This window comes from Aquila chrysaetos, chromosome 11 (genome assembly GCF_900496995.4).
Source record: "Aquila chrysaetos chrysaetos chromosome 11, bAquChr1.4, whole genome shotgun sequence".
NCBI classification, from domain to species: Eukaryota; Metazoa; Chordata; class Aves; order Accipitriformes; family Accipitridae; genus Aquila; species Aquila chrysaetos.
In genome coordinates this window covers 836,204-863,454 of record NC_044014.1, presented here as the reverse complement: position 1 = coordinate 863,454, position 27,251 = coordinate 836,204, and the positions used below count along the sequence as shown (strand labels likewise).

Here is a 27,251-nt window from a genome sequence, read left to right as displayed (position 1 = left end):
TGGTGACTGATACTCGTGCCACAGAAGCCATTTGAACATGGCCTTGAATGCAGTCAGTCCTGCTCCCTGGTATTTATTGCTGGGCTGGCGGCTGGCAGGGTGAGCAAACAGCTGGGGAAAGACAGGGCAGGGACTGCGGGAGCCTGGGGCTCCCAGGGTGTAGCAGCGGGCGAGCGGGGCTGGTTGCAGCAGGTGAGGATCGGTCTCGCTCTTTGCACCGCAGGAGTCGGGCAGCATCATGTCAAGCTTTCTGCTGAGGGGAGACCGTGAGTGCTGGGTGCTCACAGCCACTGCTGCGCTCACAGGTGAATGCTGCGGGCAAAAGGTACAATGAAGTTTTTATAGCCACCTAGCTTTGCCCACAGCACGCACTTAAAATTTTATTTTAGCTTTAGGCAGGATGATGTTCCTGTAGAAGCTTCTGAATTTTTGCAGAGACTCATTTTCAATCAGTAGAGAATTAAACTAGGGAAATTGCATGAGCGGTCTTCAACCACTCACCTGGCTTGCACAGTCAGATATTAGCAAAAAAGGTCTTAAAAAATAAGGTGCACTTTTTCTAAGCTGTAGTTGCAGCTGTAATTTGTGTAAGCATTAAAAGATCCATAACTATTATTAGCCTGATCTTTAGCTACTGTAAATCACTGTAACTTCATTGCAACTAGCAGAGTTTTCTCTTTCTCCCCAGAAAAAAATAAAAAAAATTTTAAAAAAACCAACAAAAAAAAGGGGAGGGGGGAAGAAAAGAGAGGGGTTGTCCCCTCTTCCTCACCAGGGACCTGCCCCGTCATCTTCCCCAACATACAAAGTTCACCATTCTGTGGAACTTATTTAAATTAAATGGCCACTTTTTTTTTTTTCCTGTTTGAAATGGTTAAATGAAGCCCCTCAATATTTCATTCTGTTCATGATTTCTTATCCTCCTGTTTTCTATGACCTCCTCCCTCTCATGCAGTAGTTACCAATGGGTTATCTGCATTTATAAGGACAGGGGCTGAATATGCCATAAATTTACTCATATTACTTTGTTCTTAGTGATACTGCATGTGGATCTAGTGGGAAAGGAAAGGGAAAACAAAGAGGAAGCCTAGCCCATTTTTTCTTAACACGGAAATGAAATTCCACCTTTGTATTCTCAGCATGGATGATAACTGGGAAGACAGGAGAGCATTCGCATTCACAGGTACGAGTGACAAAGCTTGTGGTTTCCCAGGTGAGGGTGGGATCCAGCCCCAAGGCCTGCAGCGTTTGTGCGAGGGCTCTCTGGAACTGTGGTTTCCTGTAGCATATGATAAGGGACCCAGGAGACAGATTTATTGGCCCACCTACATCTTGCAGAGGGCAGCTGGGTTCCAGGCATGTTCAAGTTTCGCAGACGATCAAGAGCCTCAGGCTTGTACCTGCAGGCTCTTGGTCGGGAGAGAGGGGTGGTCTGCTTTAGAAACACCTCCAGCATCTCTTGCCCTCCCTGCAGTGCCCAGGGTGCCCGAAGGACTGGCCAGCAATGCCACCGCGCAGCACCAGGCTGGGACCAGCACCAGTACGAGCCCAGGCTCACGAAAAGTGTTCAGCTGACGGGTGCTGGGGACTGAAGCCACCAGCTCAGGTTCGTTCTTCTAATTTCTGGCAATTCGGCCCTAAGCAGAATGCCTCCAGGCTAGAAAGGACTATTTTAGTCCCCAAATTCACTGCGTCTTTGGCCTTTTCAGCGAGACAGCCACCGAGGTTACCGGCTGTGACATTGGGCACACCACGAAGCACACCTCCTGGTGACATTCGCTGCACATTGTTAGGGTGCTCAAGCAAATATTATTTCACATTTTCAGCCAATTTGAACTTGCACCCATGTTTTAACCGATTATCAACTCTGCTTAACGTAAGCAGAGTGATATATCATAAAGTATTAACTCTAGTGAGTTGAATTACTGCCTATGTGGTTTAGTTACCTTTTGTTATTCCCTGAATATTTCTCCTATTTTCCTCAGCAACTGAGAGAGATGCATGTCCAGTGCTAACGGTGTCTGCCTCTCTCAGCCATATGGTCGCTTGTGCTGCTAACGCGTGGGTCAGTGTTGGCTGCGAGGGCAGATGGTCCATCTGCTGAGCGTCACTGGGGATGGTCTCATCCATAACCGCCAGCCTCCTCACTTCCTACCAGGGCCATACGACAGGCAAGAGCATGCGAAATGGGATTTACAGCTCAGGGTGGTGTGTTTAAACAAACTCCCAGCAAATCCCCTTAGTACCATTTATAAAGAAAGAAACATATATATATATACATATATATATGTATCTATATATCTCTTTCCATTGCAGCCTTGGTAAGAGGCTGTGCGTAATAATAACAGGCTAACGAAGGCAATCATTCCTTTTCCATATGAAATTTTATCCATAATCTTTGACAAATTGCATTTCTGGATTGCTCTATTTCAGTGAAGCTGCATTTTTTCACAAGCAGTGAAGGCTCAGGTGCACAAATATTAGAGATCCCTCCATTACCATTTTTTAAATGCTTCTTTTGTCCCATTTTTACAGCTTTCTGAAAAAAAATCCCTTTGGCAGGAGCTTGCATGGTCAGAGAATGATAACTGTGATCCTTTTAAAATAAGCAAACGTCAGCCCTCCAGACAGTGCCCCAGACAGCATTTAAGTGACATTTGAAATGGCAGTGGACATGATCTTCAGTGAGCGCACAGCACCGTTGTTTGCCTTCATGTAAACTCGCTGTGACTTCCTTACCCTGCCCTGGCGCTGCCTACCTGGTTGCTCTTTGGAGGGACATACTTGTGCATAAAACAAAGTGGCATCTTTAAAATTCAGTCTTATTTACTCTTGATTTCTCTAAGTTCCGTGTCTTGTTAGGAATTGCTTATTAAAATTCTTGAGGTTTTCTTTTCCACATGCGAGCAGGGTAGCCCCTGTCTCGAGGCCGCCGGGGAAGGGCTCACTGCGGAGGGGAGGAAGAGCCACCCAACCTGCGGGACCTGCAGGCTGGGCAGCCGGGTGGGCTGGGAAGGGTTAATTCATTCCCCACACAGTGCAAGAAGGCTGTGCTGGGCAGGGGGCGTTCAGTGTACCTATGGGTGAGGTTTGGGGGGAGGAGGGATGGGGAATGGGGGCTTCTTTTCCTGTCTGCTCACCAGCTGAACTATTCTGCTTTGCCCTGGAAATTGCCCTTCTGTCTGATGTTGGTCTCATAGCTAAATGCAAAAACCGATGAAGAATGGTCCAAGAACAGAGCAGACGAAGGGATGGACCAGCTCGAAGGCAGCCACCCTCCCCACCCGAGGGCCTGATGTCCTTTTGTGCCATCTCTCCTCTCACTTGAGGAGGTGGAATTTGGCTCTGCGGGTTATTAACTTGTCCTCTCCTTTCTCTGCCCATTACACTGACGTAAAACTATCAGTAGGGATCAACTCTCTCTGAAGTAGCTTATACTGCTACGTTGTCGCTTTGATGTCCCCCGTGCCTGGCAGTAGAATTTAGCATCTATCGCTATCCCGGCGACATACAGGGATGTATATCCATACGGGATGGCCGCTGAATCCTGGGTTTGGAAATGGAGGGGGGGAATCGTTTCTGCTTGGAGGGCATGTTCTGCCACCGAATTAGGTAGCCTTCTCTCTTTACCAGCTCTTTGCCAGCTCAGAAATTTAGCTAGACTTGTCTTAGCCTTTCTTTCCTTTAGTTTCTGACAGGAGAATAATCTGTACCCCTCCTTGTAAATAATAGTTATCAAACAAATCATCTGATTGCTATTTACTGACTTTAATGCAGAGTGGCAGTGTCTCAGCATGTTGCAGGTCGCTGCTCATGCACTCACTGTCTTTCGGGGTCCCAATCCACAGCACTTCCCACGTCCCGGGAATTCCCTTGCAGCAGTGGGATGCTCCAAAGGGGAAGGATGCTGCGGGAGGTGGTGTTCAGGAAAGGTGGCCTCAGAAGCCGCGCGAAGCTAGATGGGGCAAATTTTAAATGCATCATTCATCATTATCATCATTATGTCCTGAGTGTTAACTGAAAACTATCATGGGAGTATTGCTTAAGAAAAATGAATAATATAATGTATGGTACAGCCTAGAGAAAATAGTACATTTCACATTCAATAAATTATCTTTTTTTTTTTTTCAGAGAAAAACCAGCAGTTGGATAAGCCTACTCCAACTGTAGACTTAATTGAGAGCTACTTAACACAATCTAGCAAACCCCATGAAATGGAAATGTTGTAGTGCTTGGGACTAAAAATCGTGCGTTGGAGAGAAGCCTGGTTGTAGTTAATCCTTATATTTATTTTATTCTGTAGGTACCTCCACCGCTTCCAAAACTTGTGCTGAGTTTATAAAGCTATGAAGAAAATCCCTTGATACTGAAATTCTAAAAACTCTCCAGATACTTGTACGTCAGTCATCTGTTTTAAACCGGACAGTGTAAACAGCAAAGGGAGCTAAACTACAAAAATGTAAGAAAACAGATTGTTCAGAAAAGCGTTATATTTGTACTGAAGTAATATGACATTTCAAATCAAAGGTTATGGATTTTGATATCAGCATATGATTATATTATAAAAGTAATTTTAACAAATTCCAATCCTACCAGACAAAAATACCAATAGTGGGGTTACACTGATGAGCTACATTTTTACGTTAGCATTTCATGCTTAAAACACATGTCCATTCTGAGTTCTACTTAAATACACTTAAAGTCTTAAAATATTTTATTTAGTTGGAAGAACTGCAAACAACAGTTGAGGTAACTGTCTGCAGTCTAAGGCATTACTGAACTCTCGCTGGAAATCTGCAGGAACGTGCTGTGCTGGCATCTCTGAAACGCCTTAAGGGAAAGGCCTGAAGATGCAGCCCTGCCGTCCCGGGGGAGCACGGGAGTCGGGGAGCTGCTGGGGTGTGGATGTGCGCGGTACCCGGTGCACTGCTGGGGACTGGGAACGGTGACGACGAGCGCGTTCGGAAGTGGTTTGGATCCGTTTCATCGCTGTTTACTCAGGCCGTGCTTTTGCACATGGTGTGTATGTGTCTGGAATTTCAGTTCCATTTCCCATTAATTAGACTTTCTTAATCATGTTTTTTTTTAATTGAAAAGCTAACTGTACAGGACAGGCACACGTGTAAATAAGGGATTATGCTTATGTACATGTTAATATTTATATGTAAAAAGATATGTACATAGGAAAGAAAAAAATGGCTCCAAGAATGTTTTCAAAACTGTTTTTCTTACAAATGCACAGACAGGAACGTTACATTAATGTGCTCCTTAATTTCAACATAAGGGTCTCCACTCAATTTTCAGTCACTTTGCGTTTGATCCCACTGGTGTTTTGTACGATGAGTTTGTACAATGAGTCCTTGACCGTGGCACGGAGCCGTTCTGGAGACAGTGCCACCCTTCATCTGTGAGACGAGCTGTGTCAGATCTCGTTTGCTGTTTTCTCACCTCTAGGTTGTGCGCATCTTTTAAAAACACAGTCTCAAAGCCACAGGACCGTGGCAGGGGTGGGCATCACCCTGATCTGGGGCTTTCTCCTGCAGCCCCTCCGTCCCTCGGTGCAGGTGTAACACAGCAGCGGAAAGGTGGGGTTTGCAGCCCGGGGAGGGACCCCAGCCCTTCTCAGGCTGGCGAGTGCTGGCTCCTCGGGCCAGCAGCCCTAACTCAGGGGCTGCCAACCACTCTAGTTTCTCACCCGTAAGCATCTTTTATAAATTCCCCAGATGTCCTTCAAATAACGACACGACAGGGGCCAGATAAACCAAGTGCATCATGAGGTGCGTTACTGATGCGGCACGATCGCTACATTTCGCCTGCAAGAAACGTTAGCTGTGTGTGTGTCGGCGCGTTAGCTCAGACAGGCAGAGTTTCTGAAGGAGCACCGAAGCGGTCAGGATGCTCCCTGCCCGCGTCCCGCTGCCGTGGTACGGGCCGGCTGCTGCCTGCGCAGAGCAACACGTCTAAACTGAAATCCATTGGAACTGCAGCTTGCTTTGTCGACAGCCGTGCGTTGTGTGTTTCAGGCCTGTACTTCTCGCTCAAGCTGTTGGAGGACTGTGGCTATTCTTTAAAGTATTCTGCTTTAGTAATATCTGTAGCCTTCAGTGTATCCTCGAGTGCCTTACACAGCTTGGGAACAAAACTCCTGACCATGAAGACAAAATGCCCCCGGGGGTCCCCCTGGGGGGATGGAGGCCAGCTCCCTTTGCACCCCGAATGCCGCCACCACCTCGCGACAGGCAGCGGGCGTTAGCACAGAAATGGATTTAGTTTAGACTCAGGAAATTGTATTGTGAATATGTGTATCAAACCCTGTACTTATGTATTGTACATTTTATAAAAAGGAACTATTGTAAACTTATGCAAAACGTAAACCAGAGAAAATGTTTTTTTCCAATGGCCAGCGTGCCGTGACTTGTGCGCTCTAATATAACCCTGACGACCGTACCCTAAATACGTAATGTTTGGTTCAGTGCTGAAACAGTAATTGACAGGCCTAAAATAGGGCTGGATTGATCAATTACAGAATTTTACACATATTTTTGTATTGTGATTCATATGATATATATCGAGAGACTTTCTATTCATTTGTAAAATACATAAATTATTGTAAGCTTTTAATAAAAAGATCTGTTTTAAACCTTCGAATGCGGTAAATTGTTTTGGTTCTTTTCCCCGGTTGCAGGAAGGAAGCCTTCGATCGGTTCCAGTAACTTTGCTGATGCTTCTTTTACAATGCAGTAATTTCTTGACCGTTTTTTAACTTCCACCTGAAAAACCGATCCAGTACGCTCTTGCAAACCCACAGCAGGGTCACTTACCTCCCGCTGAGCTCAGTAGTAACTCTCCTCATCCTCTCATCGCTTCATCGCCGGTGGGATCAAGCCCACCCAGCGCCTGCCGAGGCGAAGGGGAAGCCGGCACCTGAAGCGAGGGCCGGGCGAGGCGGTGTGACCCCCCCCGGGGACCGGCCCTCCCGCAGAGGATGGAGCCGGCCCCGCAGCGGGGCTGTGCCACGGGTGGATGGTCACGGCCGGGCGGGGCGGGGGGCGGTCGGTCCCTGGGCTGCTTTTAACGCGCTTTGCTCTTCTCCCCAGGGCGAGCCGGCTGCGGAGCGCAGCGGCCGCGCACGGGCACGGGCACCGGCACCGGGGGCTGCCCGGGCCGTCCCCCCCACCCCCGGAGCCCATGTCGGGGCAGCGGGAGGAGTCGCTGCCCGCCTGCTTCGCGGGGCTGGGGGCGGGCAGCCCGCGGCCGCGGCAGAAGCGCGGAGGCATGTTCTGCAGCGTGGAGGACGCCTTCGACAACAAGACGCTGGACTTCGCCTCGCTCGGCGGCTCCGGCCCCGGGACCCCCCACGGGGGGCACCGCCGCGCCCCCGCGCCCGCCCCCGGCCCCGGCCCCGCCGCCGCCCCCCCGGGAGAGCTGCCCGACGGCTGCCCGCAGGTAAGGGGCGGCTGCGCCGGGGGCCGGGGCCGCCCGACACCCCCTCCCCTCCCCTCCCGCCGGGGCAGGCACGGAGCCAGCCGGCAGGGCGGGGGGGCCGCCATCCCCGGCCATCCCCGGCCCGGCGCCCTGAGCCCCCCGTGGGGTAGCGGCGGCCCTCGCCCTTCGCCCCTTCTCCGCCCGCGGGTCGCGGAGCCCCGGGCGGAGCGCGGAGCCGCCCTGGCCGAGACCCCGCCGGGAGGGCGAGCGGGGACCCCGTCCCATCCAGTCCCGTCCCGTCCCGTCCCGTCCCCGCCGACCCTCGGGAGCCCCGCGCCCGGTAAGGGGTCCGGGAACCGGCCGGCGGACCGGCTGCTGGCAGGGGACGGCCCGAGGCGGGGGGGGGGGGGGGGGGGGGGGGGGGGGCGGGTGAGCGGCCACTAATCCTTCGGGGGACACAACTTGAACCGGCCCCCGCCACCCCCCGGGCCCCCGTCCGCGGCTGCGGGGCCGCTCCGGGGCGGCGGCGGGACCGGGCAGGGGCTGCGCACCCCGTCCCGCCGCCGGGCCCGCGGGGGCGGTGGGGGCTGCGGGACCGACGTGGGGGTCTCCGCTCCGCTCCTTTCCCCGCCGGGCCGGCTTTGTCTGCAGCGCCGGGAGCGCGGCCCCGGGCCGGCGGCGGGCGGGGGGAGCCGGCGGCAGCGGCGGGGGGCGCGCACGCACGCAGGGACGTGCACACACGGGCACAGACCCACGCACGGATACACACACGCACACGCAGACAGGCACACGCAGGCACGGGCGGAGCGCGGCGGGAAGATGTCGCACCAGGGCAAGAAGAGCGTCCCCCGCATCACGGTGAGGGGCTCCCCTGCGGGGGCGCGGGTGGGACCCCCGGGGGGCTGCGGGCCCGGCCGGCCGGGATGGAGCCGGGCGGTCCCCGCCGCCCGTGGGGCCGGACGCCCGGGGAGCGCTGCGGGGCTTTTACCCGCTAATGGGGGTCGGGAGCCCGGTCGTGGGGGGGGGGGGGGGGGGGGGGGGGGCGGGCGGTGCGGCCCCCCCCGCCCCGCGGGCTCCGCCGCTCCCTTTGTTGGCCGCGGCCCGGGCTGAGCCCGGCGGCCCCGGCGCTTTGTCTGCCGCTGGCCGGGGCGCAGCCGGGGTCCCGCCGAACGAGCCCGCCCGGCTGCCGGGGGACAAAGGCAGGCGCGACCCTCACCGCGGCTGCGGGGCTGCCCCGCCGCCTCCCCAACTTTCCTTTGGGCGCTGGGGCGGAAAACGTGTTTCGGAACCGCTGTTTTGGCGGGGGCCGGGGGGACGTGGGGGGAGCGTCAGCCTGCCTTGCTCCTTGCCCCGCTGCCCGGCATCTGCTCGCCTCCGAGCCCCGGTGCTCCCCCCCGCACCGCCCGGCCCCCGCTCCCCGGCACTGCCGTCTGATGCGGAGCGGTGTGCGCTCCCCGGCCCGGCTGGTGTGGGAGGGGATTCCCTGCTCCCGGCGCCGGGGCTTCTCAGCAGGAGCAGGGAAGAATCTCCCGATAGCGATGCTTTTTTTTGTTTTGTTTTTTTTCCCACCCCCCCTTTCCCTTCGTTTTGCTGGCTCATGGCTGAGTTCCCTTGAAAACGTCCCGGTGGGTGCCAGGCGCTGCGTGAGCCGGGGACGGGCCGCGTTAGTCTGCGCTGCGGGAGCGGCTCTGGGGGGGCACAGCTGGGGTGGGGGTGGGATGGGGTGGGGGGGGGGCCCGCAAGGGGAGGGGCAGTAGGGATCTCCCGTGGGGCAGCCAACACTGAGGCTTCTTTCGATTGATTTTATGGGACAAGGGAAAACAATAGAGATGCAGTAAAAGCCTCGACACTTTTAAAAACACAATGCAATTCTTCAGTACTTTTTTCTATATGCCAGTGATGCTCCTTAATACCAGACCCCAAAATGTTTTCCCCGCTGTTTAGCATCAGCACGCATTGCCGTGTTGTAAGCCGTCTCCACGTGCTCTTGGATCCCTCAGTTGTCTTTGTGCTAAGGCCACGCTCCTTGCGTTGCCCATTTTAGCCTTGGTAATAATTTTTCTAGTAACACCAGAGAGCAGGAAAGGAATTCTCTTAAATTAGGCTGCAGTTCCACATTTACATAAATGCCGCTGCTGTCTAATTTTTCTAGTTAAAGATTCTGTAAATCTGACAACTCTACCAGTGTCTTGCTTTGAAGTGAGGAAAGTCCTTGAGGCATTATCTGCCTCCGACAAGACTGTGAAAACTAACCAATGTCAATAAATTAGCAGGTTAATAAGATGCACTTAAAGGTCTCTGTAACCGGAGCTGATGGAGGAGGCAGGTACATGTCCGAGCTGCAGGATGTCACCTTGCAAACCTTTTAAAACTGCTGAGAACTTCAGTCAGTCTCTGAACCTGCTCTGAAGGAGCTCTTGGTGGGCCCTTGGGGGGGTGGTGTGCTTCCCGCAAGGCAGGTCAGGAGCAGCGAGGGCTGGAGCACACTCCCTTCGCCCGGCTCCGCTCAGCAACACGCGGCTCAGACCCCTGAAATGGGGGTGTTCTGGTACCCAGAGCTCTCGGGCTCGGCTGTGCCACCTGTACGCCCCAGGCTCGTGCCACGCTTCCTAGGAGTTCTGTGTTCCTCTCAAATTTTATAGGGTTTCCTTCGCAAAGTGCTATTGGGTTTGGTGTGGAATAGTTTGGATAGTCACTAAACTTGTATGGTTGAAGGGCAAAATATTAAGTCCTCGACTTAATGAAAGCTCAGAATGAATAAATAAAGTAATCTCTTAAAAAGTGTGGTTTTTTTTCCGTTAGAGTGACCAGCTTCTAATCAAAGGAGGAAAAATTGTCAACGATGATCAGTCATTTTATGCAGACATTTATGTGGAAGATGGTTTAATAAAGTAAGTTAAAAATTTATATTTGGTAATGTAATTTCCAAGCATGATACAGTGCCATGGAGTTTGAACAAGGTTCCTTTCCGTCATTTTTCTCTCAGAAATATGTTCCCTTTTTGAAACACAAGGATGCTTTTTTCGAATAGCATCAAGAAAGATCTACATTAGTGTACTTTTGCAGCTGGAAAGACGTATAAAGTGCTGACAGCTCGTGCTCTGTTGTAAGTTGTGCAGGAGACGAGTGCGGAGCCAGGCCAAGCGCTGCAAAGGTCCCTGAGAAGCAGCGTACGGACTCCGGCACTGCGACCTCGGCAGCTCCTCTGGTCTGAGCGGGGTCCCTCAGGCGATGGCCTGGCGTGTCCCAAATGCTGCTGATGAGTGCCGGAGCCGGGAGGGGTGGGATGGGTGCTGCTGGGCGGGCGTGATGGAAGCAGACCCCGGCTCCGCTCCGGCACCCAGCCGAGCAGGAGGTGCTCCCTCCCGGGGCAGAACCCGGCCCCGGGGTGCCAGGACGCCTGGGCAGTGCACGGCTGCGTGCCACCAGCAGTACTTAGAAGTTGGGTTTGCATCTTCACTTAAAAGTTGTTGCCAGTTAACAGGAGGTCTTCATATCATTTTCAGACAAATCGGAGAAAACCTGGTTGTTCCTGGTGGTGTGAAGACAATTGACGCCTACAGCCAGATCGTGATGCCGGGCGGGATAGACGTCCACACCAGACTGCAGATGCCCGTCATGGGGATGACCTCTGCTGATGACTTCTACCAAGGCACGAAAGCAGCCCTGGCAGGAGGAACCACAATGATCAGTAAGATGGAGCAGCACTCGAACAGACTTCTAAGTAGAACATTGTTTAGCCAAATACATTGGGCCTTTTTTCATGGCGGAGATTATTTACCCTCATAGCAGAGAAATGTTCCATTTTTGCTGTAGAAATCAAAGCATTACAAAGCTAATGAAAATGCATTATGTACCTTTCAGAACCTCCTTCCGTTGCTACACACATATATTAAAAGTACATAGCTGCTCCTGCTTCACCTTGTAAGAGAATAAAATAGAAGAAAACTTTAAACACCTTTTAATGTATTTTTAATAGCTTTGCAAGTGTGTTTTTGTAAGAGTTTTTCAGCTCTGTGAGCATGGGTGCTGTTTTTGTGTTAATGTAAAATAATTTTGATTTCTGTTTTGTTCTTGTTCTGGTCCCAAGGCCCACTGTAATATATGTGACTGAAGGACCAGTCTCAACAAGTCCTGGCGTAGCTCTGTACCAATCTCATAGCCAGTACTGCAGGGAATAGGAACAAAGAGAAGAGAAGTGCAGAGAACTGATGGGCTGTGGGTGACTGCCCATGGAAAATGCCCGAGGGAGCCGTGCGAAAGTGTGCAAGCGCATGCTCTGGTCACCGGCCTCTCTCAGATGCTGTGCTGGGTAGGCTGTGCGGAAAAAAAAGGGATGATAGTAGCCATAGCGTGCAGTTCGTTTGTTCCATTTGTTTCACTTTATCTGGGAAATTTATTATCCTTTGTCTTTAAACCAACGCTATAAAAATGAATTAGCGTTACAATGTCTCCTTTTCACAGCAGTAAAGTCTTGCACAAGAATACTGGTGGGTGCTGCGCTCTCCAGGTATTTCTCTAGCCCTTTCCCTGGCAGGCGTGCTAACGTTGTGCAGTGTTTCCTCAGTTGACCACGTCTGCCCGGACGCTGGGACCAGCCTCGTGGCTGCCTACGAGCAGTGGCGCGGGACTGCCGACAGCCAGGCCTGCTGCGATTACTCGCTGCACGTCGACGTCCCTCGCTGGCACGAAAGCCTGAAGGAGGAACTGGAAGCCCTGGTGAAGGACAAGGGTAAGGACAGAAAGAGCGGTGTTCTGGCAATAACCCCACAAAAACCCCCACGTCGTAATTATTGCAGTACAGGCACGTCGGCAAGTCGTCGTAGCCGTGGTGGTAATTGCTGCTCTGCCATACTCCTCTTACCCGGTGATAGATGGGCTGCGTGGAGGGGACCACCGCGCTCCCTCGCTATCGAGGTGTGAACTGCCCGTCCTTTGCCATCCAGGAGAAAGGTGTGGACAGGGGTATTGACACCGGGTTCGTACCATAACATCTGGTTTGTGTGCTCTCACCTTTGGGCAATGTACGGCCCGGTCCTGAAAACTGATTTTGGAAACTAAAGGAACAGTAATTGGGCACCCTGATTCAGCCTGCCTGATGTACAGAAAAGTGTTAATAGAAAAGCGCTCAAGACGGGGCTTATAGAATAAAAGTAAGCTTTAAGCTTTCTGTAGAGATTTTGTTCGTGCCTGTAATTCCTGCACATCCTGAAGTATCCGCTGGACATGGCTTACTGGAAAGCAGGCCATGCGGCAGGAATTCATGCATTTCATTAATACTTACTTCCACGTTTGGAACTACATTTTGCTTTCAGATATGGTAATGTAGAGCTAAATGACTTCAGTGTAATTTGCAGTCGTGCAAGCAAAGGCTTAATTGGTCAATTAACATAGAAATGTGCAGTGAATTTCCTATTAAAATGCGGAGTGGCTGAAGTAATGTAGCTATTCCAAGCTTATACCGGGTGTTTTTCATATGTACGTTCATATGAAATACAGTTTATTTGTAATTTGATCATAGTTTGGGATTAGTTGTTGCCTCTATCCATATAAAATACAGTAGCAATTCTCCGGTTTTGACTCAGTGCTTCAAGAACCATCCTTTACGTTAGATGATAGAAATGGTAGAAATTAGGATTGCATGCAGTGCTGTATGGAAAGTACTACCCGTCTATTTCTCTAGCTAAATAGCGGTGCACTAAATAACAGTGCTCTAATGTTAGAGAATCTCATCTTTTGCTCTAATTCGCTCTTAGCACTAATACACTAATTCGAAGACAGTTATCAGAACGAAGTTGGGGATAAACCATAAATTGAAACCACCACTGGAGGGAAAACTCAGCTTGGGAGCAATGCATTTGATGCTGTGCATTCGGAGCAAGTTACGGAGAGTACCTAAAATCAGAAATGGACTACAGGGGTTTTTTTCTTGGTTTGGGTGCATCCAAAGGTAGGGGTGTATTGTCTGTCATGGCTCCCAAGCTTTGGCGTTCAGGTCTTGTGAGGACTTTAACCATTTCAGCCCTTAGCCTTGCTTTGCTCTCAGTCCAACCCCAGCCTGCACAAAGCCCCCCCAGTTCGAACACCCCCTGCTCAGCCTGTACTGGGTCACCGAGTTCTCAGCTGGGCCAATAAACACACGTGTCATTTTCTTTTCTCAAGGTGTGAACTCCTTCCTGGTTTTTATGGCCTACAAAGACAAACTTCAGTGCACCGATGCCCAGGTAATACAGTGTCCAGTGAAATTCATCACCCATGCTCTGAGTGTAAGCTGTGATTTATCTGATATCGGGCAACCCACTGTCTCTTGGCAGATGTATGAAATATTCTGCATTATTCGAGACCTGGGGGCCATTGCCCAAGTGCATGCTGAAAACGGAGACATCATCGATGAGGTACGGTATTTATATTCATTTAAATTAAAGGTTGTCCAGAGTATTTTGATTTAAGGTGAAGTGCTGACTTTAACAGATGGGCCGTAGCGTCTAGTGGAAGGTGGAGCAGTGCCAGCACACTTTTAGCCTTCAGTTGGTGCTGCAGATTCAGTGGGGATCGGTCCAGCCGAGGGAAGGAGGAGCAGCCTGCTGTGACACCTGGTTGCTTTGGGGAGAGGACCGGCGAGCACTTTTCGGTGCCTGCTGTCAGCAGAGCATCACCTCGGTTGCTCACCTCCGAGACCTCCGGCGAAAGCCGAGCCGAGTTGAGCTCGTGGCCTTGCAGCAGAGCGGCCGTGGTCGGTCCGCGCGTGTGGGCAGCGAGCCTTGCAGCAGCCGGGGGATGCAGAATCGGTGCTCCCGCGCCGTGCCCCTGCGGCTCCAGCCGCGCGCCGGGGGACCTGGTCTGCGGTGTAAGCTGACGACCCGAGCCTCGGAGGGAAAGGGCTGAGCGGGGACCCTGTGCTGGCAGCGTGTGCGGGCAGAGGGACGTGCAGGAGGGTCAGGGGCTCTGCTAAAGTCAGCAGCATCCTCCCAGTGCCTCGCACGCGCCTGGGTTTCATCGCAGAAATCTTTGCAAGGGCTGCTCAGAGGTTCCCAGCAAGTACGTTCTGGGGCTTCTTACAGGATGACTGACTGCCTTAAGTGATACTTTACCACATTATCTATCTTGTTTAGAAGTCTTGAGCACTTGAGAAAATAAGGAGGTTTGCGTCTTTTGAAATAATGTACTAATAACAAGCACTTGGCAGTACTTATCTCCACAAATGGCACTCAGGAACTTCCTTGGTATTGCAGACTTTGCTCATGTCCATTATTCTTCCTTTATACCTTTAGAAAAGAAAATCTTAGATACATACTGCAAACAGATGACACAAGGTAGAATTAGACTTGCAGTTCCTTTTAGCTTATGATCACACAGGTGTTCAGTCTGGTGTGGGAGGAGAGTTTAGGATGAAAGCAGGATCCGAGTCCTTCAGACAGGCTTATTTGAACAAACAGGATGGAGGCTAATTCCCACCTCCCTGGGATTTTATCTGAGAAACCTTTTCTTCCACTGGCTGTGAGACATAATGTGATCCCAGGCAGTTCAGTATCTTCAGAAGTATTTCTTTAAGCTGCCAGCATGATGACACTCGAGCCCTGGGGACAAACTCAGAGGATACCTGCCACAGGAATACAGAGAAATAACCATCCTCTAAGAGCAGGACCCTTTAAAGGCTGCGAGATCTGGTCCGTAGTGTTGAATAATGTCCTTGCATCTAATGCCAGCTAAGGGGGAGCATTACATGATACAAAACATCACAGAAAGGAAACGGGGTGAGGCGTGTGCTAGACATCTGCTTTCAAATACTACATGAATAACCTGGGTGCAACCCAGAGTTCCTCCCAGCTCCTGTCACCATGGGTTCCCAGCTAGCACGGGGTCCCTGCTAGCTTGATTCGTGCCCATCGTGACGTGGGCGCAGCCAGGTGGGGCTGCTCGGCCTCAGCGCCTGCGCTGGGGCACGCCGCTGTGCCAGTGGCTGTGCAAAACCTGCCCCCCCACTGCTGCATCCCCCCAGAACTGGGGGGGGTGGCAAGCAGCAGCCTTTCGTCTGAGCCACGTCCCCGCTGCTGCATGGCAAAGTGCACCGGGGACGGGGAATGCGCGTGGCCGTGGCTGTGGGACTTACCGGGCGAAGCTCTGGAGAGGTGGCACACGCTGACAGGCTCTCTGATGCCTTGCACCCATCTCCGCCTCCTCCGTGGGCTCCTCGGAGCAGCTTCAGGCAGCCTCACGTCTGGGGGAAACATCTTGTTAAAGAATTTTCAGATGTCCGTTTCTCTAGGTTTGCTTTATTAACAACTCAGAGTCAGGCCACCACCGCAGTGAATGGCATACTTCCAAAAGTTTCCAAATCTTATATACCTTTTTACCACCCATTGTCCCAGTCCTAAGTCCTTGTAATTTTCCAGCCGATCTCTGTTCTCATATCGTTGTCATTCATCATCTTATCTCATCCATTTTCGTGTCTCGGTTCTTCTGAAGTTAGCGGTCATAGGCAGAATGTCTTTGGTCACCACAATCACTTATCTTCTTACACTTCAAAGATACCTTTGAATTTCTAAAAATTCACTCAGGTTATTCTATTAATTTATCTTGTTCTAAAGTTAATCACTTACTCCCATGTCTTAGGTCTAAGATGGATGATCCTTCCTCTGTTGATTCAGCTTGACTGCGTTTTAAGCCAGCCATGGAGGCGGAGACATATAGGACAATTCAGCAGCTCATACATATTGTTTTATAAGCACCTGCATTCTAATAATCATATCTAAAACAATTTCTAATCATTAGTTATATGTCTAATATGAATAGTCTTAAAACAATAAGGCTGAAGGCCTAGTTCCTTTTACACATCTCTTCCTTCCCTGTAGCCATGCATCACAGCTAGCACAGCCTTAGTGTAAGCAGCAATGGGTTTAAAATCCCACAAGCTCCAGAACTGTAGCTGGGCTTGAAGAGTGGGGAAGGGCCAAAGGTGCTGTTGGGGTGCAGCAGGTCCCAGTCCAGACATGTTTCCACAGCGCAGGATGGGTCTCCTAGGAAGGAGCTGCAGCGGTTTGTGGAGTGTCACAGGTATAAATGGTATCGCCTAGTCGTACTCATGAATTTCCATCAACCTTCAGGTACTTCTGAACACGGTGGTTTGTGTCCCGCATTGCTTCGCACAGGCTGTTCTTATCACTGACTGCTCTTTTGTTCATCTTTGCCCACCTAGGAGCAAAAGAGGCTGCTGGAACTCGGGATTACCGGGCCAGAAGGACATGTCCTCAGCCGCCCCGAGGAGGTAACGTCTCCAGCCCTTCAGCAGAACCACCCAGGGGTTTAGAACAGCCGCTGCGGCGGTAGCAGAGGTGCCCTGAGACGGTTTCTGCCTGTGTTCTGGTGTCCGCAGGTGGAAGCGGAGGCGGTGTACCGTGCAATTACCATCGCTAAACAAGCCAACTGCCCCTTGTACATCACCAAAATTATGAGCAGAGGTGCAGCAGATGTGTTAGCTCAAGCAAAGAGAAAAGGTAAAGCGTTGTTTTGTATTTGCACACTAATTGAGCCTATTTAAATATGCCCAGGAATATCATTCTAGCTGCAAGGTGTAAGAACTTGTTGCCACCCAATTTCTCTCACCTTTTAAGGGTGCTAAAACTTGGTGTTGGCTTTTCTTCACAGAGTGTGCCAGAGCTAATTGCTCTGGGCTGGAAAGATTTGAGGAGATGCACTTGAAACTTTTGACACCTGAATCTCAGTAGACACAGCTGACAAAAAGGAAATACTTCACTTGCAATCATTTGTCATGAACTAAATGAAAAACGGATCTGGAGCAAGCTCCAAATTCAAACTGGGGGTAGAGTGGGAAGAGCTGGAAGCAGTCCTGTGGGGAGCAGGGCGGGGGTCCGCAGCCAGCTCTGCCCCCAGCCAGGTGACTGCCAGAGAGACGCTGGTTTGGTTTAGAGGAAGGCATGAGGGTTTGTAGATACGAATGTGTGTTTGGTCTAAGGAGAAAACGGACAGATTCAAAACTTGTTTTGACAGCATTTCCCAGTCGTTTGAGATAATCTGAGGGATTAACGTGAACTCAAAAAGCTGAAATAGTGAGAACACTGAAGATAAGTGAAACCGTCTTGTATCATTAACCGCGGTGTTTGTCCGCGCTGTGTGAAAAGAGGCTGCAGGACCCGCGGCGCGCTTGCACTCATTAACTGATTGCTCCGTAGGCACGGTTGTGTACGGAGAGCCCATTACCGCCAGCCTGGGCGCCGACGGGTCACACTACTGGAGTAAAAACTGGGCCAAGGCTGCAGCCTTCGTCACCTCTCCCCCCATCAGCCCGGACCCCACCACGCCGGATCACCTCACCTCCCTCCTGGCCTGGTGAGTTCCCTGTCGGCGCTGATGCCTGAGCAGTCTCTTGCGTTTGCATCCCGCCTGCGTTCGTTCGAATGCCGTTTACAGTCAGAGCATCGCCTGCGGAGCGGGGGCTGGCCGGGGGGTCGCAGCCCTGGACCTCCCTGGCTTGGCCCCCCCACCTTTCGCCCGTGGGTAACAGCCTCTGTCTTGCTGGGGGCTCCCCCAGTCTTGTCCCGTACTTGGGCGTTGTAGGGTGCAGCAGCACAGCCGAGGCTTGCACACAATTCAGCTTTCCCCTTGATATTATAATCAGAGTAGGAAAACTAATCCATCAATTGTTGCACTTTTGCATATCAAAAGAATAACTCTTTGAGTTTTTGAGCCAGGTGACTCTTTCAAAAAGAGCCTAAATTATGCTTTGATGAAGCCAGGTAATAGTTACCTGATTTTCTGTGTAAAAATCAGGCTCACGCTGCCCAGTTCCTCCTTCAGAACCGGACTGGGGAAGGCACAGCGTCCGGCGGGATGGCCAGGACACCCCAGTGCCCGAGGGACAGTGTCCACTGCCGCTCTGCCTCACTGTGTCCCAGGGAAAGCCTCCTGCGCTGCTTTAGCATTAAAGCAAAAAGAAGGATTTTGTCGGAAGCAGTGTTGGGCGTTTGCGAGGTTTTAAAACGTGTGAAGCATAAGCGTTTCGGGCACGTCGCCATGCGGCGTTGTTTCGATGCAGAGTCAGGCAGCAAAGCCCCGGGGACCGGCCGGAGCGTCCCTGGAGCCGTGCAGGGACCAAGCGGGCGCTGGCAGCCCAGACCGGGCAGGGAAACACCAACACCCGCCTGCCGGGGCCGTATTCCAGGGACACAGCCGCCAAGCTGTTAATCACGGCTGGAGCTTTGCCACGGGCCAGGGTTTCACACCTCACAGCAAATGCACACCAAATCCGTCACCCCCGCCTTGCAGAAAGCGATCCGTAGAAGCGGGGATTCATTCACAGCGGAGGGTTTGCATTCAGGTGCCTGCAGCTCAGCTCTAGCATCTTCTCTGTTCATAGCCACACAGCCCGCGGAGCGGCACCACTCAGTAAAGCTCTGTCTGGCATTACACGCAGTTCGGTGTGGGCAGAGTTAGAAAAACCAGCTCCAGAAGTAATGCATGAAGAACTTTTGAAATGGGATGAAAGTTGTTTATGGATCCACATAATTGTAAAAAAATTGCATTCAATATATATTTTAAAGAAGAAACAAACATTTCTTAGCATTGTCTGAAATGTGACTTCCTTCCTAGAAGGATAAAGAGCTGTTAACAAGAGAAAAGTGGTTCATGTTAGTATATCTTACACAGTATATAAAGATATCTCAATACATTCAATATTTTCTTAAAAGAGGCAATAAAATACAAGCATAGTTCAGTCTAGCACAGCTTTGACATAAGTGGAGTCAAGCTCCCAGGCTCGTCAAGCTACACGTGCTCAATTCTTTTCTTGCCCTGCTGTGCCCTGCCTGCCAGCGTGGATCCAGTTCCTTCACCTGTAGTATATGAGACTACATAACATTTGGGTTTATCCAGGCTCTTGTTTTATTTAATCATATCCTTGCTTTAAAAGAACCTTGCTTTAAAAGCAGCCTTGCTTGGAGAGCCATTTCCTAAAATAATCTGAGGTTCAAAAGGAAGGTACAAAGATTAAAACGTTGGCTTAAATAGTAAAAAAAATGGCCACTTTAGGAGAGAATATAAACAGCGTTTATGAGGCTGCTGGTTACATCTCTTAGATGATTCCAGTGCTTAATTCCTGTATAAATTAGTAGAGTGAGATGCCTCTGTGTACCTGTAAAAATTGCCTTTTAACTTGACTTCCATGGGCATTTACAGACCGTAAGTCGCCTGCCTTTGCAGTCTTTGTTGGTGAAACCAATCCGTACCAAACAGACCGAGCCCGAAGCCCACAAGCCATTAGTGCCACACGCAGCCTTCCAGGCAAGGGGGGGCTTTCGCCCGCCGAGAGGAGAGGAGGGGTGCCGCAGGGCAGGGGAGGTGTGGTAGTGCCGAGAAGGCTGGTTGTGCCGCCGGGTGCCTCCTCTGACCCCCTGTGCTGTGCTTTTTGCCTAGCGGGGACCTGCAGGTTGCAGGCAGCGCTCACTGCACCTTCACCACCGCGCAGAAGGCAGTGGGGAAGGACAACTTCACCCTCATCCCCGAGGGAACCAACGGCATCGAAGAGCGGATGTCCATAATTTGGGAAAAGTGCGTGGTAGGTACTAAAATAACGCTGAGTCCTTGGGAAGCTATGGATGCAAGCGCGTGTGCTAGGTGATGTCAGCGTCCTCGTTAATTCAAACGAGCCGGGAGGTGTGACATTGTCTAGACTGCTACTTCAGAGGAGCTTGCTAATGAGGAATTAGCATTAACTTGAACGCCTTGGAAGTGTCTTCAAAGGCTTCGGCACCACGCCACTCTCACTCGCAGTCACAAGAGAAAGTCTCTCCCACGCTTACCTAAGGGTACGGCGCGACCTTACCCTTAACGTCGTCTTCCCTGCTGCTTGCAGGAGGCCTGGGGAGGTGGATGGGGATGGGGCATCTCTCCCTCGGTGGCCGTGGCCGTGCCTGCCAGCTGCCTGGTCGCCCCGGTCCGCACCGGCGGGGACGGGCTCCCGCGGGAGGGCACCTCCGTGTCTGCCGGGCAGCGGAGCGCGGCTGCCGAGGGAGAGCTGCGGTGCACGAGCGTCTGGCCGGCGGGATCGAGTCCCCTGTCCCTGCACGCCGGTGCACCCTGCCCTCCCGCGGAGCATCCCTGGGAGGCTCGAGCCTGCATCCCACGGAGCAGACATCTCTGTGCGCACTTCCAGGAGCTTGGGAACCAAGCCACCCTGAGGCCTCCGCCTTAGGTGGGCTTTGTTCAAAGAGAAATAGAATTTGTCTTAAGATAATAGGTTCACGTCAGGTCTTTCTTCAGTGAAATATCCTTAACCATCTTTAGTGAATGTGAGACGCCTGTATAGGAGTTGGAGCCTACCAGTGAAGGTCTTGTTTTTCAGAGACCTTAAATTTCAGAATCCGGGGAAAGTAAAACCCGTCTATTGTATTATTTAGCCCACAGGGACAAGGCTCAGCGCCCCCGTCCCCCTTCTCCCCCGTCATTGCAGCCCTGTCGCAGGGTGGATCCTCACATCGCATGGTCACGCGGTTGGGTCCTGCGATTTCTTCTCGTGGATCCTCGTTCCTCCTGGTGGGAGAGCGCGGGTCTGGCCATGGGACGGGGCTGCTGCCCACTGCTGGGAGCAGGGCACGTCTCCGGTGAGGGTCCTTTTCCCCTTCTCTTTCCCAGGTCTCCGGGAAGATGGACGAGAACGATTTTGTAGCGGTGACCAGCACCAACGCTGCCAAGATCTTCAACTGCTACCCCAGGAAGGGGCGCATCGCTGTGGGCGCTGACGCAGACTTGGTTTTGTGGAACCCCAAGGCTACTAAAATCATCTCGGCAAAAACCCACAACCTGGTAAAGTATTTTTACATTACTTTCTGGAGCTGAGTTGGGAGTCAGAAGAGAGCAGTAAAGCAATCTCTCTCCTCAGATCAGAAAGATCAGATCATTCAGCAAGGGGGGAGCTGTATATGTGGATATAGTGATGAAGAAGCTTGCATTTGCTTTTAAAAATACAAGCAAATGAAAATATCCTTGGTTACTGTGAAGGGTAGGATTGTAACTGAGTAGCAGTGACTACTCAGAGACAGTCTGCATCTGCTACAGAAATTTTAAGATCAATGTATTCACTGTGGACTAGAAAAATGTAAGTAAGTGCTGAATTTGTTTTTAGTATCAAACTATTAATATAGTTTAATATAACAGGATCCTTCCTGAAGAGCCAGACCCATTCCTGCACCGGCTCCATGGGTGCTGCCTGTCCGTAGGGGTCACTCAGTCGGGAGAGGTCCGGGTGCATCTTAATGGCATTTTAGCCATGGTTTTCCAGGCTGTGGATGTCCCCAAACTGATTTCCAACATGAGCCTCTGACAGAAAGCTGCAATTGAAAGAGAGAGGGGTGTGAGGTGTTGTGAGGAATGTTGGTGATATAGTGCTGATTGAAGTTAATGTAGAAACATTTTGACCCATGTGGGTTTTTTCACCAGAATGTTTTTTCTTGAAGAAAATTATCACTGATTGAAATATTCAGGTGTTTTCTTTAAAAAATAGAAACTGGTTTTCTTTTGGTCCAGAAAATTAACTTTTGTTTTTTTATAATGTCACATTTTTCACTGTACACTTTGGGTTTTGGGTAGTTTGTTAGTGATAGTAATGGGAGCATTTGAAGAAAGTGGCATGATTTTGCATTTCCCACAGAACAGACATGACTTTCCATACTTATTTTCATAGAAGACTTGGAGTGACTTGGAAGAAATTACAAGAACTTCTGTCCCTGAATGGAGAACTTAAGCAGGGCTCTTCTGGGGCTTAGAGGGAATTAATTGTTCGCGTATAGTAAAAGTCTAGTTTGCTCCAGGAGTGCTGCATGTCTTTTGGGCAAGTACTGAGCGTTTTGAGGGTTTAGTTTCTCCATTCCAGTTTGCTTTAGTTCATCCAATTAGAAGAACCTTATTATTTGAAATATGAAGGGTTAGTTAAGCTCAACTGAGTGTGCATGAGGAGCAACATACAAAAATGGGGGTGGGGGGGAACATAGTTGGCTTGACTGTCACCTTCTCTTCTTAAATCTTAACCATATTGAATATCTTGGTTTGTTCTTTCCAGAACGTGGAGTACAACATATTTGAAGGCACAGAGTGCCACGGGGTTCCTACCATGGTCATAAGTCAGGGTAAAGTTGTTCTTGAAGATGGAAACCTGTGTGTCACCCAGGGGTCAGGTCGCTTCATTCCTAGAAAGACATTCCCTGATTTTGTTTATAAAAGGATAAAGGCAAGAAACAGGGTAAGGAGAATTTTATTTGCCATAATCCCATATATTCATTGCACTCTCTCTGCATTATTGTGTTGCAGTCACTGTTATGGCAAGCCTGCTGATGGAATAGGCAACAGAAACAGGAATATTATGAATGTTATTTCTTTCTAGGCCTTGGAAATTTGTAATGTTGTCATGCAACTGCTTTGGTGTGTGGCTTGGCACATTAATCAATAATGCCTATTTTAGTGTTATAGCTAGTAATGCTAGTGTTATTTGCCTATTATGAAGTTGCAAAGCAAAAATATGACTTCTAGCAAATCTGGTTTTGTTTGGTTTGTATTGAGGTAGAAGGCAGGAATTCCTCTCCTACCTGTATTAGAAAAGTTTATGTTACTGTATTACCAGTGTCTGCGCTGCATCTGTCGAAGGGTAATGCATGTAGCATTCCTGGAAATACAGTAAGATCAATCCTTCAGTGTGCTAGCACAGCTTTTTAAGGAGATATGAAGACATGCAAATATATAAAGAGCTCCTTAACAGCTCTGCTCTCCTCCCCTCTTCCATGTGTTATTTTCGACATTTTCATTATGCATTGTCGACGAAGGTAGAGCAGAACTCATTAACCCCAAATTACCTGCAGCGGCACCAGCGGCGCTGGCAGCTGCAGGGGGGGGAGTACCTTCGGAGTCAGGGCGGGATGGGGATGGATGGGGCCCTGCCAGCTCCCTGCGGGATGGGGATGGATGGGACCCTGCCAGCTCCCTGCGGGATGGGGATGGATGGGGCCCTGCCAGCTCCCTGCGGGATGGGGATGGACGGGGCCCTGCCAGCTCCCTGCGGGATGGGGATGGATGGGGCCCTGCCAGCTCCCTGCGGGATGGGGATGGATGGGGCCCTGCCAGCTCCCTGCCGGAGGCCGGGTCTCCCCCGCGGCACTGCCCGGCGGTGGGCTGCCATCTCCACTCCGTCTGGCAGCAGCCGTCGGTTAACCTCCCGCCCGGCGCTGGCGCTGGCAGTGCTGGTGGTGGGCTCCGTTTCCCCGGCACGTCCCGCATCCCCTTCACGCACCGAGAGGCGGCGGGGTGGGCTGGCCGGTCCCGTCGGCTGGGGCAGAGGGTCCCCGGGCTCCTTGTTAGCGGTCAGGCTGCACCTCTGTCCCTTGTGGGAGCAGACACCCAGTGCCGTATTTTTTTTATCATAAAGGCTGGAGTTTGCTGCACACAAACCTTGACGCACAGCGAGTTGAAGTCCCTGCTCTGGCGGGATGATAACCAGGCGTCACCCGGGCGGTGAGGGGTTGCTTTGTCCAGTTAGTGCGTTCGGGCAGGTGCGTTCAGCACTTTGCAAACAACCCGGCAGCCTGCCCACGCCAGCTCTCCATCTTTGATTTAACCGGAGCTTTCGACAAAAGCTATGGTCAAAAAGAGCGCTGGAAACGTTGAGCAGGGTATTTTCTTCACAAGATACACAGAACGATGGAGACAAAGGTCATGTAAGAGAAAAACTTCTACAGAAACTGCTATAGATGTCTTGATAACCTATCAGTCCGTGCCTTTTTTTGAAACCCAGCACTTTTCATCTTCAAAACAAGTCCCTTCTGCCCCTTTGGTTGTCAAAGGGCTGTCACTGCTTCGCCTGGGAGGAGAAACAGCCTTAAGCAAATCCGTGATGAAACACTGGTAATGAAGTCATTAGGACTTCGGCTCCCCAGCAGCCGTGAGCGCCCAGGGCTGAGCTCATCCTCCCTGCAGGAGGACGTGATGCTCACACTGGGTGATGCTGGTGGGGGCCCGCACCTGTGGGACGTTGCCCTCAGGGGAGCATGGCCCCTCGCACGGCGGCACCCCCCCCGACCACCTCTCGGAGCCCCTTTTCCCGGGGGGGGACAGGACCTCTGCCCGTGGGGTCCGGGCAGCATCTTCCGCTTGGCTTTGAGGGTGGGAATTGCCCCCGGCTGCCGCATCCCACCGGGGCTGCCCGCTCCCCGGGGAGACGCCTGGTCTGGTCTGTTTGGGGGTGCAGTCTCCCCCCAAACCCTCCGGAAGGGGTTAAGCACAGACAGAAGGACAACAAGTCGTTACCCGTCCGTTGGGCCTGGTTCTTGTTCGCCTTCGCTTAAATACGTGCCTTACCCCGCAGCTGGCCGAGGTCCACGGCGTCCCCAGAGGGCTGTACGACGGACCGGTCCACGACGTCCTCGCCAGCGCCAGAGCCGTGGCCAACACTCCGGCCTCCAGGATCGCGCCCTGTGCGGGCAAAGCCCAGGCTCCTCCCGTGCGCAACCTCCATCAGTCGGGGTTCAGCTTGTCTGGTAGGGCGGGGGTCCCCGAAAGTCGGGGCGGGGGGCTGCAGGCGGGGGGGGGGGCTGGTTTTCGCGGCTGTTACAAAGCCCCGGGCTGGAGTGAGTGGCAGGGCAAAGCTGAGGAATAGAAACTTAATTTTTGCTCAGGAAAAAGCAGTTCGTACTGTGGCAGCAGCCTAGGGACTAAATGCAGCACAGAAATCTCTAGAATGTTTTACGGTGTCTGTGTAAGTGCACTGACAAGCGTATATGGCAAAGCCTGGTGGGGGGGTGTGTGAGTACAGGCTCCGTGGAGGGCGGAGGCTGCAGCGATGGGGAGCAGGAGGACGAGGCTGAAGGCGAGGGTGTCACCGCATCCCTGCCCGGATCAGTGGGGATGCTGCCCTGGCTGTCGGGGGGGTCGGGAATTCAGCCCCGGCTGCGTCCTCTGTGAGTCGGGGGTGAGAAGTGGTTGGGTTTGTAGAGGTTAGCCAAATAACTCCATTTTCAGAAATCAGAAAGAAAACTCCTTTGGTCTTTCTGTGTAAGCAGGCAGCGATTCAGCATCACTGAGCTCAGCATCCTGCAGAAATCTGCCTGGCAGCTTTAGGGACGTTGGAAAGCCAATGCTCTGCCATAAAATGACTTGCGTAATGTTGTTTTCTTAGCTGGTTGAGATCGGGTAGATCGCAAATTGCTTAGTAAATGTACAAGGTCCCACATTTTATTATATAGAAACTGTTTATTTATGGGAAGGCCATTTAGAATGTTTTCTGGAAAGAAGCAATAAAATATAAAGACGTTCAGGCAAATAAAGCCATTCCAAACTGTACTATGATAATATGGTGTCCAAAATGATATATAATGAAAGTACTAGCGTTTCCCACAAAGGAAACCTTTTGTGATTTGTGCATTTAAAGCAGCGGGACTCCCACACCGTGCCGACAGCACACCCCATGCCTGTCCTCTTCCCTAGGGTCGCAAGCCGACGACCACATTGCCAGACGCACGGCTCAGAAAATCATCGCCCCGCCGGGTGGACGGTCCAACATCACCTCGCTGTCCTGATGGGGCAGCCCGGGGGCTGCGCTCTCCCCCAGTGCCGCCGGCGCGCTGGCGTGGCTGTCCCTGCCGCAGCCGCCGCCGGGGCGTGCTTGGGTCCTGCCGGGGCCGGGTCCAGCTGGGAAGGGGACGGTGGGTCGCCCTCAAGCTCAGGATGAAAAATGGAGCATTCGTCAGCTGCCCCATCCCCTTCTTCTCGTAGGTAGAAAGTAGAGTAAGCCCCCCTCCCCGCCCCGAGAGGTAGCGCTCTCATCTCAATTTCTCCCAGTCTGTATTTCTTCAGTAGCTACTCGGAAAGCCCTTACCTTGTGCATGCGGGCACCTAGATGTACACTTGGCAGTGTGCTCAGCCGTGCTGCTGGCTGGCTTGTGGCCAGGATGAAAACGAAGGTACATTTTGGCTGGAATACGCTCCTTTCTAATAGCATCGACTGCCCTTTCTAGTCAAAGGACTTTTAACCGATAAACACTTCCGAATCTGTATGGTTTTAATACGGTGGGTTGCATCTTGTCTGTTTGCAGCATCCCCGGGCGGATCTCGACACCATCTCGCCGCGCAGCCCTGGCCGTGCTCCGGGACCGCCGTCGCCGCGCCCGTGAGCCAGCGCGTCCATGCGGGACGGCCGCGTGTCCGTCTGTCCCTGCAGCGGTCACAGCCGCAGTGGGGCGGGCGCAGGCGCCCCGCGTCCCGGGGCAGGGCGGCTGCTGGCTGCTCCCGGGACCCGGCGCCGCGGCAGACATGCCGGCGGGCTGTAGTCTTTCTGTCAGGCTCGTTTTTTAAAGATTATTTATACAGTTTTTCAAGAACCGAGTGTAAGTCTTATAACCAATAATAAGGCTCATTTGAAGGCCAGTTGCATATGACAGACTCTTTTATAAAGGTTATTAGAGCCCGTTTATTATATTTAAAGGTATGTACAGTAAAGGTGAACCTCTACGCCACAAAGCTATGCATGTACCTCTAACAGAATGGCTCACCATTCGTTTTCTGTTCCTTGCTTTGAATAAAGTTTGTTGGAAATCATAAAACGGTGGAAGCGGTTGATCAGAATCGATTTTTGTGTTTTCTTCCTTTGTGATTTATGCATGAGGGTTTGTAAAATCGGTTCTGTAAAACCTACAATGACTTGCAGGTTACTGTAACTCCCCTTCGACAATGAAAAGAGGCCTTTTATTAGCTGTGTAGGAATAACACAGAATCCCACCCTTCTGCTTAGACCTGGCACGCTTAACAAGGGCCGCTTGGTCAGATTTGGTGTC

General features: G+C 51.6%; 2 protein-coding genes across 26 annotated transcripts in view; both read left to right on the top strand.

Moving 5' to 3' along the window:
- Nucleotides 1-6,644, top strand: part of JAKMIP3 (Janus kinase and microtubule interacting protein 3) — a 91,061-nt gene extending 84,417 nt beyond the window's left edge. For 19 of the 24 annotated variants that reach the window (XM_041127305.1, XM_041127296.1, XM_041127295.1 and 16 more), the window contains 3 exons: nucleotides 1,036-1,606; nucleotides 2,536-2,684; nucleotides 4,304-6,644. The gene's annotated coding sequence lies outside the window, so the exon portion shown is untranslated. The remainder of the gene's footprint in view (nucleotides 1-1,035; nucleotides 1,607-2,535; nucleotides 2,685-4,303) is intronic. The other 5 variants (XM_030029886.2, XM_030029889.2, XM_030029894.2 and 2 more) reach the window with 5 other exon arrangements.
- A 453-nt stretch (nucleotides 6,645-7,097) lies between these two features.
- Nucleotides 7,098-27,036, top strand: DPYSL4 (dihydropyrimidinase like 4). 2 transcript variants are annotated; one of them, XM_030029912.2, is made up of 14 exons: nucleotides 7,098-7,446; nucleotides 10,228-10,316; nucleotides 10,932-11,116; nucleotides 11,993-12,157; nucleotides 13,588-13,649; nucleotides 13,740-13,820; nucleotides 16,622-16,690; nucleotides 16,799-16,919; nucleotides 17,616-17,772; nucleotides 19,855-19,996; nucleotides 21,073-21,243; nucleotides 22,496-22,675; nucleotides 24,788-24,959; nucleotides 25,906-27,036. In XM_030029912.2, exons 1-14 carry the CDS (start codon nucleotides 7,189-7,191, stop codon nucleotides 25,995-25,997), a joined length of 1,944 nt encoding a protein of 647 aa, XP_029885772.2. In that variant the 5' UTR covers nucleotides 7,098-7,188; the 3' UTR covers nucleotides 25,998-27,036. The 2 variants fall into 2 exon arrangements, with proteins under 2 accessions (XP_029885772.2, XP_029885773.1); XM_030029913.1 differs by lacking the exon at nucleotides 7,098-7,446 and adding an exon at nucleotides 8,147-8,283.
- Nucleotides 27,037-27,251: the final 215 nt, after the last annotated feature.

What these genes read in the sequence shown, in the direction of transcription:
- DPYSL4 (XM_030029912.2), top strand. Translation starts at nt 7,189, where the DNA reads ATGTCGGGGCAGCGGGAGGAGTCGCTGCCCGCCTGCTTCGCGGGGCTG. An exon ending in AGGAGGAACCACAATGATCA is followed by an intron (nt 11,117 to 11,992) that starts GTAAGATGGAGC and finishes GTGTTTCCTCAG; the next exon opens with TTGACCACGTCTGCCCGGAC. An exon ending in GTCGGGGTTCAGCTTGTCTG is followed by an intron (nt 24,960 to 25,905) that starts GTAGGGCGGGGG and finishes CCTCTTCCCTAG; the next exon opens with GGTCGCAAGCCGACGACCAC.